Consider the following 16437-nt stretch of genomic DNA (forward strand, 5'->3'; position numbering starts at 1 on the left):
GTGAGAATTTTTGCAAGAACCACCAGAGAGTGGAATTCAGTCAGCTGGTAAAGAGACAACTTACAAAAAGGTACCATTCAATTTTTTTTTGACATGGTACCCTGTAATATCTAGCTTAAAACACCTTGAAGGATTATTTAAATTAGCAATGCACTGCTATCAAAATTCCGGCTTGTACTGATAAGTCTGTAATTATTTTAATGTTATTTTAATAAGAATCAATAAACAAACCTATATTAATTACTTTAATATAGGTTTGTTTACATTACTTTGCCTAATTAAAACAAAACAAATTAAACATTTAAAAATAAAATCAGATGTTAAATGCTACAAATGTATTTAGATATTAAAACATTGTAATGTACAGAACTAAAAAAAAAATTATTTTTGTTTTTGCTGAGATTAGCTAAATGTTACATTTAACAGTGTTATATTACTGTTTTTAAAAACTAACTTTAGGTGAGCTTTTGATGACAGCAAAGTTAATGTAAATAAAAAAGGAGGGGAAATGATCGTGCACATTTAAATGTAATACATTTTTTTCATAATAATAAATATATATATACACACACACACACACACACACACACACACACACAGCATATATATATATATTAGGCATGTAGTTTTATCAACTTTTGAGAAATGAGAGAATATACATTGAATATTTGTATTTAAACATTTTATTTTTATTTAATTTGTAAAATGATTATTTAAATAAACTTGTTATATATTTTACTTGTTATTTTATATTGGCTAATTAAATATTAGCTAATACAAAAAAAATATCAGATTATCTAATATTAAACGATAAGTGATATGCCACTGTATAGTGCATCCACATTATGGTATATAAAAATGGTAATCATTCATTATGGTATTTATCTGATATCATCATCATTCTAAAGTATTTTCCCAATATGCTTTTGGGACATGTGAGCAAGCAAATATAAGATATTTTAAGTCTCTTATGCTCCCCAAGACTGCATTTATTTAATTAAAAAAATACATTAAAAACAGTAATAATGTGAAATATTATTACAATTTAAAATAACTATTTTCTATTTTAATATATTTTAAAATGTAATTTATTTCTGTGATGGCAAAGTTGAATTGTCATTACTCCATTCTACACCGTCACATACTTAGAAAAATGATAAAACGTGTATGACAATGGTCTGTTTTTGAGTGTGCGAGTGTCGGATCTATTCATGCATGTCTCTCTGTGTGAGACCAAGTCGATGCACATACCAGCATGAGACATCTTATTTTTTTGATGTGTCTAGCAATTTTAAAGCCATGTTTAATGAAGCAGAATGCTGCCATTATGTGCTCATGCAGAATCATTAGTCACCTCTAGCATTCCACACCATCACACCTGAACCCTAATCCATAACAGCCCCTGTTCAAAAACACACCTCGCGTTACCCTCAGCCCGCATGGATGAACACCGCTACCCACTGAACGCTGAAATTTAAACATTATCACATACTGCGCAGTGTCAACTTTGCTATTCTCAGAACTTCATAACACATACGTTCTGAGAATTTCACTTAACTGTACTCTGTCATTTCACTGAATATGGAGTTTGTGTTTCAGCAATGGCAGCAGGAGTTTAATTCGCTGACTCCGGTTTTGTTGCTCAGTTTTAAATGGCCCATGTCTATTGGGAGCTCACACTGGAATAACATTATTGCTTGACTTGCCTTTTGGTTGTTTCTGAGAAGAAGAAAAAAAAAAGCAAGGAAAATGTACAACGCAAAATCAGGCCTTTTTGAAGCACAGTAAGCATAATCGAACGTAATAGACTATGACGGTTCACCTCAACACTACCCCACCCCCCATCCACCCACCTACCCACCGCCAAGCAGCGATTAGGAGAGAAAATTGAAAAAACAAAAAAAGGTGTCTCGCTGTCTTTTGACAAATGCCATGAAGGACAACGGGCAAGAAAAGAGGCCAAGAAAACATCAATAATGACTTTTGCTCTCTTGTCTCGGGCCTGAACATTGACGAACAGCATTTTGACACATTTGCAGTGCGTGTCTGAGAAAGCTAATTTACTAAGACACAACGAATTGCTTCCTTATGATAATTATAACTCATGATATACTGTAAACAGAAGTAAATAAGCTGTTGAAAATGGTTGGCATTGTGTAAGCACGTATAATATTGCAATAATGTGACCCCGTGACCTTTCGAAGAGTCTTGAATACATTAAAAACCATCTGGCATAATTATGCAGATAGAAATTATGCATAATGTACAATAGGCTACAGTACATTACTCTGCATGCAATCACGCAAACATTCTCCTAGCCATTTCCTAGCCTTGGAGCTAAAGATACACACAGAAGAGGTGTTTGTGTTCCTGTTTTGCTGCAAGCACGAATTTGAGATTTAATTATGCGACTTTTCATTATAAAGCTTTATTATGGACTTTGAATTTACCCCAGCTGTATTACTATCCATTTTTTATCTTAATTAAAATGTTTAATGATTATCTTCTAGACATAGTCTGGTAACAAGATGAGACTCTGCCCTAGGGTTAAGTTCTTTGGCTTAATTAAAAGTCCATGCAATGATGTGGCCGAACTGTTCCTAAATACATGATCCAAATCTTTGTCTTCATGACAGCCGATCATTAGGACCTTATTGGTTCGAGCTTATTTATGTCACAATTCGGAGCTGTAATTACATTCATGAACCTTGCGATCAGCCATTACTGCCGTGTTCAGAGTTCATTCACACTACATGAACAAAGTTAGAATCAATCTCTCAGACACACTTGCCTGACCTCTGGCTGACTGGGTCAAATGCTGGATCAGTACACAGACACAGTGCAAAGGGGAGAGCAGGGCTAGCCGTCACACTTTTTACTCAAGATCAATTTCTGTATAGACACATACATTAAAGTCTTGGCTACAAAAAGGCTATTGATTAATTCCACTGAAAAAGTAAACAGTTCATTGATCTTTTGTGACAACATGCCCCAATAGCTGGCAATGCTGTCATACTATATATGGTAAACTTTCACAATGGAACCAACCTATTATAGGTTTCTAAACAGTAAAATAATTATGAAAAACAAATTCTGAAAAAATAATAAAAACGTATAAGGCAATATTGTCCAAAACATTTTTTTAATATACAGTATATATTTGTGTACAAATTGTATAAAATGATAACTTGTGCCACAAAGTGTGCCCCAACCTAAATTTTAGACAAATAAACTTACTAAAAATAAGAAAAACAAGAGACAGTTTAAAAATTACTAGAGATGGCATTGTTATTGTTAACTATCATTAACTGAAATAAAGAAGAAACTAAATAAGACAAATATGAAAAATAAAGATTAGAAATGTTTCCTTGGGGGGAAAAAATACAATTACTAAAGCAAAAAAATGTAATAAAAACAAAAACGAATAAAAATGAAAAAAGCATATAGTAAAATGACTAAAACTTAAACTAAAAATAAGCTGAAAACTGCAAATATAAATAAAAGCTCATTTAAAATATTAATAAACACGCTAATAGTATATAAACTAGCACGTCTTTAGACTTTTGACGTAAAAACCTTATGGGACAACTAGCCCTAGTTTTATAACCATACTGATATCTGTTCAATGCATGAAAAAACAGTAGATCTAAGTTAAGTAACATATGTTTTTCCATCACTTTAACTCAAGTTAGTGTAACCAATTTCAAATTCTTTTTTTTAGGTTATGTGGGATTCAGACTAATTTTTAAAGTCAGTTTTATATAATGCAAATTGAAATGATACAGCCAGTTTGATTACGTAAGCATTTAAGGCAGCAACTGAACTTAAGTTTTTAAACTGGAGTAGATAGAAATGTTTTACATTGTGCAGTCATAGAAAAATGCAGAGCTATGTGTCTGTTCCAGACAGTCACATTCGCAGGAACACTTGCACGGCTTAAACCAAACACTTCATCAACATGCTCATCTCACATGCTAATCCAAACATATTTAGACAGATTATCATCTACTCAGATTATCAAAGGAGGGTGAAGGGTCACTTTCTACAGTCAATCCACACATTCTCTCGGAGGAGAAGGAATAGATTTTAAAAAGATCGACTCAAGTGGTTCTGGATTGTACGTTTTTCTCTCCTCATTCTGAAGGTAAGCTACAAAACTATGTAGTAAGATATTAGAGGCATTTTGCATAAACTCTTTCAACTCGCTCTTTCGTGGTTGCTAACGGGCCTAATTTACTTCAAACCTCACTAACAACAAAGCATGTTCAACAGTAACATATCAGGCACATGGTGACAGCCATAGCAGCAATCTTTTTCAAAAGCTTTGCTGTATTAGTTCAGAAACTGACAGGAAGGGAAGCAGTCAGACTGTAATTACTGAAACATACGCGGGAAATAATTACAGTTATGTTGAGGACATGAATGACAGCCACAGAGGAGTGATGAGCCTTTGAAGGCAGTCAGTCAGATGTAAAGTTTGTCTAGATGTAAACAGCAGCTACTCTAAACGCAGCAGCTGATAGTGGATTGTCAGGGGCTGCCAGGCCGAGCAAGATAAATCCCATCGCTGCGTGGCCGTAATGGCAAAGGAGGGGGCCGGCCTCATTTCGGCACCATGACACAAAATCGGTAATGGGGATCGATCGCGCCAGTCTGAGCGTTCCATGGGTATTGTTCTGTGGCTTGTTTTCAGATGTAACCCAGGAAAGTTCTTGCAATCTGTGATTGATCTAGTGCCAAAGGCCTTGTGATGGATCTCACGAGAAGATCACAAAACAAGGCAGAAATACTGTAGTGAAATGAGGGGCTTTAAATAACTGCTTTACATCCTTAGCACACAAACTTATGCTATTCAATAGAAATTTGAAAATTTTCCTTTTCATTAAAGACAAAAGTGTATTGATCAAAGTATTGATCAAAAGTGACAGTAAACACTTTTACAACCATTTTTATTTCGGATAAATGCGGTTTTATTTTTTTACCTTTGTAATTATCAAAGAACACTAAAAAATGTATCACAAAATATTAAGCAGGATAACACTAAGAAATGTTTCTAAAGCACTAAATCAGCAAATTTTAAATTAGAATCATTTTCTGAAGGATTATTGCAACGGTTGTGTCGAGGAAGGCACACACAGACGATAATCATTTCAACAATAGTTTAATAATATCCAGGAAGAATATAATCCACACAGACGCCGGGGTTGACACACACCAATTCCAACGTAATACCGGACACAGACTAAATGCACAGAATGAACTAAGTAGGGGTGCTAATCAGGGACAGACAGGTGAAGAGGATCAACTAATAATGACACAACGAGAACAGGAACATAACCAAATATGGGCACAAGAGGGAGCAACCACAACAAACAGTCCTGGGGTGTGACAATCATGTGACACTGAAGACTGGAGTAATGATGCTGAAAATTCAGCTTCACCATCACAGGAATAAATTACTTTTTAACAAAAAATTGATTTTAAATTGTAATAATATTTCACACTTCTTTCTAAAACAGACCCCAGACTTTTAAACAGTACTGTATGTTTTTTTAGGGACTTTAAATTTACTTTGAATATTTTTACTCTGAGCTGCTTTCCTATGCTTTAACCCTAAACCTTTTGCATTTTTATATATTCATGATGACATTTAGTATGTTTATTAAGCCATTTCCTTAAGGTTTTACTATCCTTGCGGTACATTTGGTCCCCATAATGTCAACAAAACCTGACCACACAAATAATCTGTTATAACATCCAACATATGTTTCAACCCTAGAATAAAAAAATAAAACGAGTAATAAGTCACCATGAAATGGAAGTTGCAATAGGCCTGTCTTGCTTATTGTGATATATAATCGAGTGACATGGCTTCTCGAACGAGAAAAAGAGCGGGAAAGAAAAAGAGTGGGTAAAGCCGGATTAAATTTTATCCATCGGGAACTGATTAGACCGTTGTTGTTTACTAATTGCTGCAATCTCACGTGAGTGACAGGTGGTTCCTGCCTGGAAAACACGTCATCAGAGAAGAGGCGAGAAGTCATTTCAATGGGAGGGGAAGTCATTTTGATTAAAGATTACAAGGGAACATGAATTTAAAAATAATAATGATGACGCACACTGATAAATCATTTATAATAAATACTGCAATACTCCATAAAAAAAGAATTGTAAATTTTGATTTCATGGTGACTTTAAAATTCCATTCAATTCAATTCAAGTTTATTTGTATAGCGCTTTTCACGATACAAATCGTTGCAAAGCAGCTTTACAGGAAATTAAGTTTCTACAATATATTTAGTAGTAGCTTCAGTGGTGACTATGTCAAGTTGATGTACTTAAACTACATATGGCAGAAATGTACGGTAAAAATCAGTTAATGACGTAATCAAACAGACGATTACGAACACTATTAACAGCAATGATTATATGTTGCAATCAAACTTATAGCAAAATTTGGTAGTTCTATGTGTTGTTTCAGGGTTGGCATCATCTGAAGTCCTTTGAGGGGTTGGTATCATCTCTTCTCAGATGTCCGGTCATCTCAGATCCTTTTAAGGGCTGGATCCAGACTGAAGCTTGTGTAATTTCCAGTTACCATGGGATGTCAATCCCGTGGCAGAGAAACAGAGAAACAAATAGAGACATAATTAGCGTAGCTGCTGTTCCAACCAAGCAAAATGATTTGTTCAACCCAAGCTTAAGAATAATAATGTGCATTTGATCAGATATAACTGCAGTACAAGATTATGAGATGCATTATATGAATGCTTGGCTAAAGAAGTGTGTCTTTAATCTAGATTTAAACAGAGAGAGTGTGTCTGAACCCCAAATGTTATCAGGAAGGCTATTCCAGAGTTTGGGAGCCAAATGCGAAAAAGCTCTACCTCTAGTGGACTTTGCTATCCTAGGTACTACCAAAAGTCCAGAGTTTTGCGACCTTAGAGAGTGGGATGGATTGTAGCGAGAAGACTAGTTAGGTATGCAGGAGCTAAACCATTAAGGGCCTTATAGGTAAGTAATATGTATATGTAATATGTATATGTGTGTGTATGTATGTTTATGCATGTATGCATGTACATTCTAAAGAAATGCTGGGTTAAATACAACCCAGCACTGGGTAAAATATGGATGAACCCAGTGGTTGGGTTACTACCCAGAAGGTTGGGTCAAACATTTAACCCAACTGTTGGTTGAAAACAACCCAGCATGTGTTCTGTCCAATATTTACCCAGCACTGGGTTGTATATAACCCAGTATTTATTAGAGTGTATAGTTTCTCCATATCGGTTTTAAGGGTGTTTTCCTTGCAACTGGCTGTTTAGAAACAATATATTGTGAAAAGAACTAAACAAATAACTGAAATCAATTTTTGATTGTTGACATTAAAAAGTTAGAAGTTTATCAAAGTTCTAACACCAGCGACAGTTCGATAAAAAGACTGTCCTAATGATTCTATTCAGCATTCACCTGTCAAACAATAAGACAAAGCCATTTGAAAGCCTGTATCTGATGCCCTTGGCTTGGACAGATATCTCAATGTGATTGAATCTTTCAGGGTGCTAAAGATTTCTATCTCTGAAGGTCCACGTTCAATCTAATCTGCATCTGTCAGATGCAGTCATTTTTGGAAGGCCAGCTCTGAAAGGCGGCTGCCATATAAAACTTTACTTCATGAACTTTGGGGAATAGGTGGAGGAATGTCACCGTTTCCAGCATTCCAGCAAACCAATCATCTCATATGTAATTTCAGAAGTAATTACTTTCCGTGTATCACAACTCTCATCGAAAAGGTTCGGTATCTTATCGTAATTAGGGGGAAAATGGAGCAGCCTCGTCTTCTTTGCCCCAGCACAGCTTTGGCTCTCTTAGACGATTCTATCAGTTTGTTTCATAATTATCCCCACACTCCTCTGTTAAATTATTCCAATTAGAGGAATTAGGGGCTGAAATTGCTTGTGTCAACGTGCTGATTGACAGCAATTGGTCACTTAGTTTAATAACTCTTGTAGATTAGCGAAGCAGGTTTTTCCTCTCGGTGAGAGTCACTAGTGCGCTGAAATAAATTCACCAAATTACCCAGAGCAGACGGAGCCCACGTACTGTCTTTTAGTACGTTTCATCTCATTTGAAATATGAATAATCAGTTTGCTGTGACTGTGTGCCATGAAGACTCACAAGTAATTAGAAATTTTCTAAAGCAAGCTTTTATTTAACTACGTTTTCTTCAGATTTAATTTATTGAGCCAACATACTGATTTATCAAAGCCACCCTTTTAAATACACCACAAATATAATTAGAATCAATGCAGAGGGTTCGTTTCCAATTTAAAAAAACTCAGTTATCTCTTTTAAGATACATAATCAAATAAATAAATATGTGGGCATGAGATATTGATTTAAATTAAATTATTGTATATTTTATCTGTATTAATTTAAAGCTAATGCTAAAAAGTCCATGTTGTAAAAAACAATTGCTGAAGCAACAAGACGAACAATGCAATTGCTGCATTTATAGTAACACTGAAGTTCACAGAAGCCATTTTCACTACACTTGTAATAATACTTGAAGACCTCGAGCCCAAAGGTTGTGAATGGCTACTGAATTAAAACAAGTGAGAAGGGGGTTTGGGGGATTAGAACTGTGATAGAAGTTCGAGAGTGTAGGAAGACTGACTTGTCATTCACAGTGCTTCAAGTGAATAGGAGGGAATTAAAGAGTTCACTTCCCCTAAAATGAATTGGAAAAATGAATTGGTTATCCATGGAGTCGCACTCTATGGATAACACTGTTGAGCATAATTTGGCTTTGGACTCATTTGAGATCACGGACTAATTGGAAATTTGAAGCAAAATTTGCACTTTGCTATTCATTTAATATCGTTGTGTAGTCAAAGAGAAACTATTAAGACATTAAAGAGATTTCTTTTGGTATTTTCTTTTCTATTTGAGCTTCCCCCAAACCAAAGAATGGAGCACAACAGATTTACAGAGAATCCAAACACCAAGGCATTAAGAAATAAATGTTTTTGTGTGAATGATTTGCTCATTTTGAATTCATGCTTGTTGCTTGTAAGGAGCCATTGACAATTTCGGTTCTAATGACTTGTTTGATGGGCAGAGGACAGACAGAGGTTCGCTGCTTTGCTTGGGCATATTAAACTGTTGATTGTAATTTATAGGCTGTCTGTGCGCCTGTCGGCCTCCAATGTTATCTAATTCAGTGCTCAGAGGAACAGTCCGTCCTCTTGGATCTGCCACTAGTGTGCGTTTGATTATGCCGTGTGTCCTTCTCTTCAAACAGAAGTCTATCTACAAAGGGAAAACAATAACATCAAACTGTTGCAATCTGGAATGGTCATTGTAATTCCAGCCTATGACCTTTCTGACTATTATAATGCCAGGAAGTGACCCACCGGGCATTTTCTCCACTGGAATCAGGCCTCTGCCAAACCATTGAAAACTAGGGTAAAACAGGTTGCAGTAACTTGGCTGGAAAGCTACTGTTATGTTTTATACATGTCAGCGTCAATGGACTGGACATGGTTGCATGAATGTTACATGAAGTATTGTGTAACTACAATGTCAATGTGGACAAACTGGCATACGAGATGAGAAAGAACAACATGAGTAACGTCTAAAATCTTCATTTTCTCCTTCTCGTTATCTACTAGCATGTCTCAGAGGAGCAAAACATCTTCAAAAGAAAGGTATGGGTGGCTCTAAATCAATATTTGCATTGGTTGCAGTGATGTGCGGTGTGGTCACTACAGCTCTTCTCTTCCTTTAGCAGCTCCTCTCGTCCTCCATCCACATCAGATGCTCATCCTCCACGCTCTGCTCTTCGTAGCTCCTCCAAAGACTCGAAGAGCTCAGGTCACAGGGGCTCATCTGGCAGCCAAGGACGCCGCGGCAGTAGATCTTTCAGCCAGAATTCTGCTATTGCTGCGGCATATACAACGTACCTCAACGCTCTCTTTGGACAGGTGAACTAGAGTAGATCTCTATATGGATTCTTGCTGGTTTTGTCGAGTGATCTACATTTAAATGATTGCAATTTTGTTAGACAGGTGATTACAAAATTAATAAAATAGAAACCAGAACATACTACGGTAATACCATGCTATTCCTCAAGGTACCTTTGAGCAACATTTAAATATGGCAATGACCCTTACATTATAGTATTATAATATATTCTATATTTTAAATCAGATTTGTAAAAAAAAAAAAATTAAAACATTTTAACGTTTCATTGTTTAAATTTGAGTAACTTTGTGTTTTGGTCATTATTATTTTTTATTTTTCTATTTGGCTTTCATTTGTTTACTTATTTTTTAAATTTTAGTAATTTTAAAAACTTAAACATATTTCAGTTCTTGCCAATCCAGCATCTCTAATGCTAATAATCATTTATTTCAAGTTTTTCATCTAATACTTATAATATATTAAATTATAATATATTGAAATATAATATGTAATATTTTATTTTATTTCAGCTTTATTTCAGTTATCCAACAACACTGATTTGGCATCATGGTATCACCATTTGATACCATCGATGCACCATATTATCACCATATTGCTGAAAAAAATATTGCTGGTTTAAGATAATCTCCTATCTTGGCCAAGCTGGTGTTTCGCTGATTTAATGCGTGTTGGTCTTCCAGACTGATCAGGTTGAAAAGTGGCTAAAACCAGCCTGAGAGATCAACTAAAACCAGCTAACTAGCTTAGAATGATTTAAGATGTTTTTTAGACACATGGACATTTTTATAGCCGTCCTAGCTAGTTTGTTTGAAATATTTTTCATCATTTAAACTGATATATCCAGGATGGCACATCAATGCGTCTTTATTTAGCATGAACCAGGTTCATAATCTATGATACGTCTGCTGAGAAAATATTGCTGCCTGTCAACACACTACCTCAATCAGGTCAGTAACACGTGCCAAGTCAAATTATTTTGGTACACTGAAGCTCAGACCTAAGCTAGCATCTTGCTTCTCCTTTTAAAACTGACGCAATAAATCTGTCATGATTTACTAAATCATAGTCATTTAAACTCAGAGGCGCTTGATTATATTTTCAAGAGTACGTCTGGAGATCAGAGAGAGCCAGTGAAAGCCAGAAGACGGAGAGGCTGTAGAACAGTAAGAGAGAGATAATGGATAGAGTCTAAGAGACAAACAAGACAAAGGTGCTCCAACACAAAATGGAGAATATACCAATGTATGCACAGCCTAAAGCTCCATGGCTTTTGCTCAGCAGGATTGGAGGGATGAATGAAATAAAAACAGATAGACAAGGGATCCTATTAGCATATATCCGAGGGTAAATAGCCTGAAGCAACTCACCAAGTTGCATAACCGCTACCTCTGCCAGAGAAGTCTATGAGTAATGCATTATTTTTAATAATAAATGTGTGTTTTTAGGGAATTTGGAGGTCAAAAGTCCAGTGAATGCAGTGAATGAAACATTTGAAAGACAGCAATGTCCTTGGGCACCAGCTTTACAAATCAATTAGTAAAAGTTTTAATATACATACCCATGCCACACTGGATTAACATCACAGTTACAAATGTTATCTAGTTGGCCAAGCGCAGGAACACTGTCGTTAGGTGAAATTAAAGTTGATGCGTGTCATTTGTTTTGATGTTAAAATACTTTATATGTAGAAAGTAAGCAATTCAAAGATTATTCCAGACCAATCTGACACAGAAACACTGGCTCAATCAATAGTATGAGTTTGGGGTAGCACTATCTGTTTAATGTGCTATATGGAAGACAAGAAAGATAATAAAATAACATATACTAACATATACCATATAAATACATATAAAATACTAAACTGATAAATAATAAATACAATTTAGATACAGTTAAGAAAGCCAAGACTCCAGGGGGCCCAAGCAACATGTGGGACAGGCCAAAATCACCTTATGATGTGAACCAGACAGATTTATTTTAGGTAACTTTCATGCTAGGTTAATTTGGACCCATGTTTTTTACTACGAGAACAAAAACATTGGATTTGTAATACAGAAGAGCGTTCCGAAAACCTGCTTAAAACTGAAATTTTAAATTGCTTGAAATTTCATTTCATGACGCTATTGGGTCAAAATGTTTTCAATAAATCACTGTAATGTCAAAGACTGTGCAAAATCTGTTTTTCACTATACAGCCAAGCTACAGGCTGGGTTTGCTTAAAAAATGTTGCATGAAAAAAAACAACAACTAATAAACATGCATGCAATGCATTTGTATGTTTATGCCTTACATATGCATCTATTTCTGGAAGTGCTAGAAGATACTGCATATTTGTTTGCAATTAAGTCAAACATTCAAGTCAACTTTATTTGTATAGTGTATAAGCATGTGTATTTGTATGATTTTAACATATTAAAGCATGCATATATGCATGAATCTAAATAAAGCTGCATTCGAGGATATTATTTACGAAATACAGCAATAATATAGTTTTTAAACCGTTTCTCTCCTAAACGTTCTTTCTCTTTTTCCTGAATATTAAGTTAATACACATCGCCCCTTAACCACATACGTATTTTATGTTTGCAAAACAAGTAAATTTTTCCCCCTGAATCTTTCTGCCGTTCTTTGTTTGTATGAGCGTTGACGTGAGGCATGGTAGGGCATGTTATGGTGTAATCCAATTATACAATCCCCCCCCCCCACCCTACTCTATGCGTCATTGTGCCACTGAGCAGCTTTGATAAGCGTGCTAACATAAACCTCAGTTATTAGTGATTAAAAATGGGCGATGTCTCTAAGGACGTTCAGCTCTCATGCTGTAATAATTTCCATATTTAGATGTTTTTGTGTCACGATTTTTTTTCCTCATTGTCATTTTGCTCTCTCATCTCTCTTGTCCTTCTACCTCTCTCTCGCTCTCTCTCTTTCCCATTTACTTTCACCAGGACAGAGATTTACTGCCAGAGGAACTAGATGGTATGTACAGAACATGCATATTTAATATCCGAGCCAGTGCACAGCACCTAGACAGACACAATACAATTGCTACAACACATTCAGCATAAGATAAATAACTGACAAGATTCAATAACATCTGACACAAATAAATTTGATTAAAAATGGATTGGTATTGTCATGAATGGTGAATGGCGTACAGAGGATGGAGACGTAAGCAGCATTAATAATGCCAGAGCAGTGAGTCAGCCTGTGCTGATGGTCCTATACCCGCTTAAGCCGCACGGTCCTATAGATTATATAACTGGTACAGTATGTGGCATAATGTAAATGTCCTAATGCAATCATAAAGTTTTTGTTTCCTGAAAGATTTTACTGTATACAAGATTTGTAATTTTAGCTACCCTGTTACAAAAGTGTGTCTAAAGTCAATTTAAAAACCTGATCTGTGTGATTTTGTAATTTCATTAACATTAAATAAACATGTAAATTAAAAAGGAGTAGCACATTATAATTAACAACAGAACACAATAAAAAAATAATACATTTTACATACTAAACTAATAAATAATAATACAACTGGGATAGATCTAAGAAGACTAAGACTACTAATGTGGGACAAAATCCCACATATATATATATATACTGTATATATGTGTGTGTGTGTGTGTGTGTGTGTATACACACAAACAAACACAAAACACTCCATTCAGAGTAATACCTAAGCCAAATGCTATATACTGCAATTTGAAGAAAAGTTGGCAGTGTGATTAAATGTGACTACATTTCTTTTCCGTTCAGAGCTGCATGTAGCATTTAAAGAGTTTGACTATGACCAGGACGGGTATTTGCACTACAAAGATGTCGCAGACTGCATGAGAACCATGGGATACATGCCAACAGAGATGGAACTGATTGAGATCATTCAGCAGATAAAAATGAAATGTGAGTGTGTGTGTTTCTATTTATACTCTACCTTTTGACCTACACTACAGTTTAAAGGTTTGGGGTCAGTAAGATCTTTTTAGAAGTTAATATTTTTATTCAGCAAGGATGCATTAAACAGATCAAAAAGACATTTAATTTTTACAAAAGATTTCCATTTCAAATAAATGCTGTTCATTTGAACTTTCTATTCATCAAAGAACACTGAAAAAAAAACTGTATCAGTGTTTCTACAAAATTATTAAACAGCAAAAATGTTTTCAGTATTGATAATAATAAAAAACAATTCTTGAACAGAAAATCAGCATATTAGAATGATTTCTTAATGATCATGTGAAATTGAAGACTGAAGCAATGATGCTAAAAATTCAGCTTTGCCATCATAAATTACATTTTAAAATCTATTAAAATAGAAAACAGTTGGAATAAATTGGAATAATATTATTTCACAATATTTCTGTTTTTACTGTATTTTTGATCAAGTAAATGCAGACTTGATAACCATAAGAGACAAACATAAAAATATCTAACCAACCCCAAATTTCTGAACAGCAGTACATAAAAGTAAAGATACTTGTGTCTATGTGGTGTGTTTGTGGTTAAAGGGGGAGGCCATGTGGACTTTGATGATTTCTGTGAATTAATGGGGCCCAGGATGCTGGCTGAAACCGCTCATATGGTGGGTCTGAGGGAGCTGCACTGCGCTTTCAAACAGGTGAGTATGCACTCTAAACTTCCCTTCAAAGGGAGCTCACTTTATAGTGTACATTAAATAGAGAACAAAACCCCACATCAAAACATCACTACCTTGCATCTTTTTCCAACCCATAAATAATATTACTGATATTAGTATCTTCTTAAACTCTGCATTCCTCTCTGCCTCTCTTAGTTTGACTGTGACGGTGATGGACGGATCACCTTTGAGGAGCTGAAGGAGTCCACAAAGACGTTGCTCGGGGAGAAACTGAAGAAGGGAGAGCTGGAAGAAATTCTGACAGACATCGACCTCAATGGAGATGGGAACGTGGACTTTGATGGTAAGGAAGGCAGCATCCTTTTTGAATGTACTACTCTGTTGAGCGGAATAGATCATAGCACAGGTTCAAGCTCAACTCACTGAGCAGTAGACAAACAATAAGCTGGAACTTGTATTGTAACAAACGCAAAACAATAACCATTTAACTAGTGTACAACAAATCACAATAACAAAACTTTAGAGCGCTTTCTAGTGGCCCGCATATGAAACAACAGCAGCCCTCTTTTCACTTGAAGTAAATATGGCTCTTGGGACCTGCTTTTCTGAGGATATATGGGTAATCTGTGAAGCCTGGAGGGTTAAAAAGAGGTTTAAAGCTGAGGTTGTCCCCATTTGAACACACAGAGACCAGCAATCTTGTACTAAAAGTGGACTGACTAAATTTTTCATATTCAACCAAATTCACATGTCCTCAGAATGACATTTTTATAATTGGACCTCACTTTCAAAACCAGGTTAACTTTGCTCTAGGGGTAACTGCCATACTGTTTTAACCTTTTGCTGTCCATATAGCTATTCCTAACCCCTTTCCCTTTCCTTGTCAAATACACAAAAAGTACTATATTAACCACAGTTGCTAGGTTAGTTATTAAGATATTTACCAGTTAGTGCCCCCCTAAAAAACAACCATACAATAAAGTGTTATGCTGTTCACATACATTATATATCACTATAACTCCCACAGAGTAAATTCACCTCAACCGTGGAGTAACAGACACCCCTTGCAACCTTTTTATTTACTTGATTTTTAATTAAAATGAGTTATAAACGAAGGAGCTTGTTCATCTTGACTTAATAATCACAACACAAACGCGTCTGCTTACCTTACTCAGGTAACAATTCCCGCCATCTTTATCCTTATCTCTATTAAGTTTTATTGTATGTATGTGAGCCAACTTTGAACTCTAGAAAACAAGCCGAATGTGTTTCAAGAATTGGATAGATATGTGAATTTCTAAAACAAGCTTCAATCTCCATTTTCATACGAATTTCGTTGATTCATACGGAACCCCTCAAGTGACATTTCAGGGAAAATCCTAACACTTTCTCTGCACGAAAACAGATGTAGTCGAAGTAAACTAGTCGACTAAATAAAGACTACGAGCTTACATTAACTGACAGTTTTGCCTCTGTTTTCTTTCAGAGTTTGTCATGATGCTGTCTCTCCGATAGCTGGATGTTTGATGTTTTTTCATACCTGAGAGCTGTCAAACCTGTCAGTCAAATTGTTGAATACCTTGTGTATAAACTGCGGATATTTATGTAGAAATGGACAGAGTATGTATTTGTATTCAATAAAGGTCTGAAACTGTGGGAGAATGTTCTGGTTGTTCAATGCGGGACGGTGGATTATCTAATAAGTATTAAGAACAGGACAACAAGTCTGCGAGTTATGAAACATGCTGTTGTTGCACAACCAGTGACACTGCTGCGACCTAGTGGAGGATATAGGTAACGATAATAATAATAATAATGTTATTTGTTAATTATTATTTAATAATAGTAGTAAT

At 35.4% G+C, this 16437-nt stretch overlaps 1 protein-coding gene across 1 annotated transcript; it reads left to right on the plus strand.

Moving 5' to 3' along the window:
* The first annotated feature begins 9660 nt into the window (after positions 1-9660).
* cabp4 (calcium binding protein 4) lies at positions 9661-16201 on the plus strand. Its single transcript, XM_058785285.1, has 7 exons — positions 9661-9710; positions 9794-9986; positions 12936-12966; positions 13747-13890; positions 14496-14605; positions 14780-14927; positions 16071-16201. Exons 1-7 carry the CDS (start codon positions 9676-9678, stop codon positions 16097-16099), a joined length of 690 nt encoding a protein of 229 aa, XP_058641268.1. The 5' UTR covers positions 9661-9675; the 3' UTR covers positions 16100-16201.
* The last annotated feature ends 236 nt before the right edge of the window (positions 16202-16437 follow it).

The sequence above is a fragment of the Onychostoma macrolepis genome, chromosome 08 (genome assembly GCF_012432095.1).
Source record: "Onychostoma macrolepis isolate SWU-2019 chromosome 08, ASM1243209v1, whole genome shotgun sequence".
In the NCBI taxonomy this organism is placed as follows: Eukaryota; Metazoa; Chordata; class Actinopteri; order Cypriniformes; family Cyprinidae; genus Onychostoma; species Onychostoma macrolepis.

What these genes read in the sequence shown, in the direction of transcription:
- cabp4 (XM_058785285.1), top strand. Translation starts at nt 9,676, where the DNA reads ATGTCTCAGAGGAGCAAAACATCTTCAAAAGAAAG. An exon ending in AAAACATCTTCAAAAGAAAG is followed by an intron (nt 9,711 to 9,793) that starts GTATGGGTGGCT and finishes TTCCTTTAGCAG; the next exon opens with CTCCTCTCGTCCTCCATCCA. An exon ending in TGCACTGCGCTTTCAAACAG is followed by an intron (nt 14,606 to 14,779) that starts GTGAGTATGCAC and finishes TGCCTCTCTTAG; the next exon opens with TTTGACTGTGACGGTGATGG.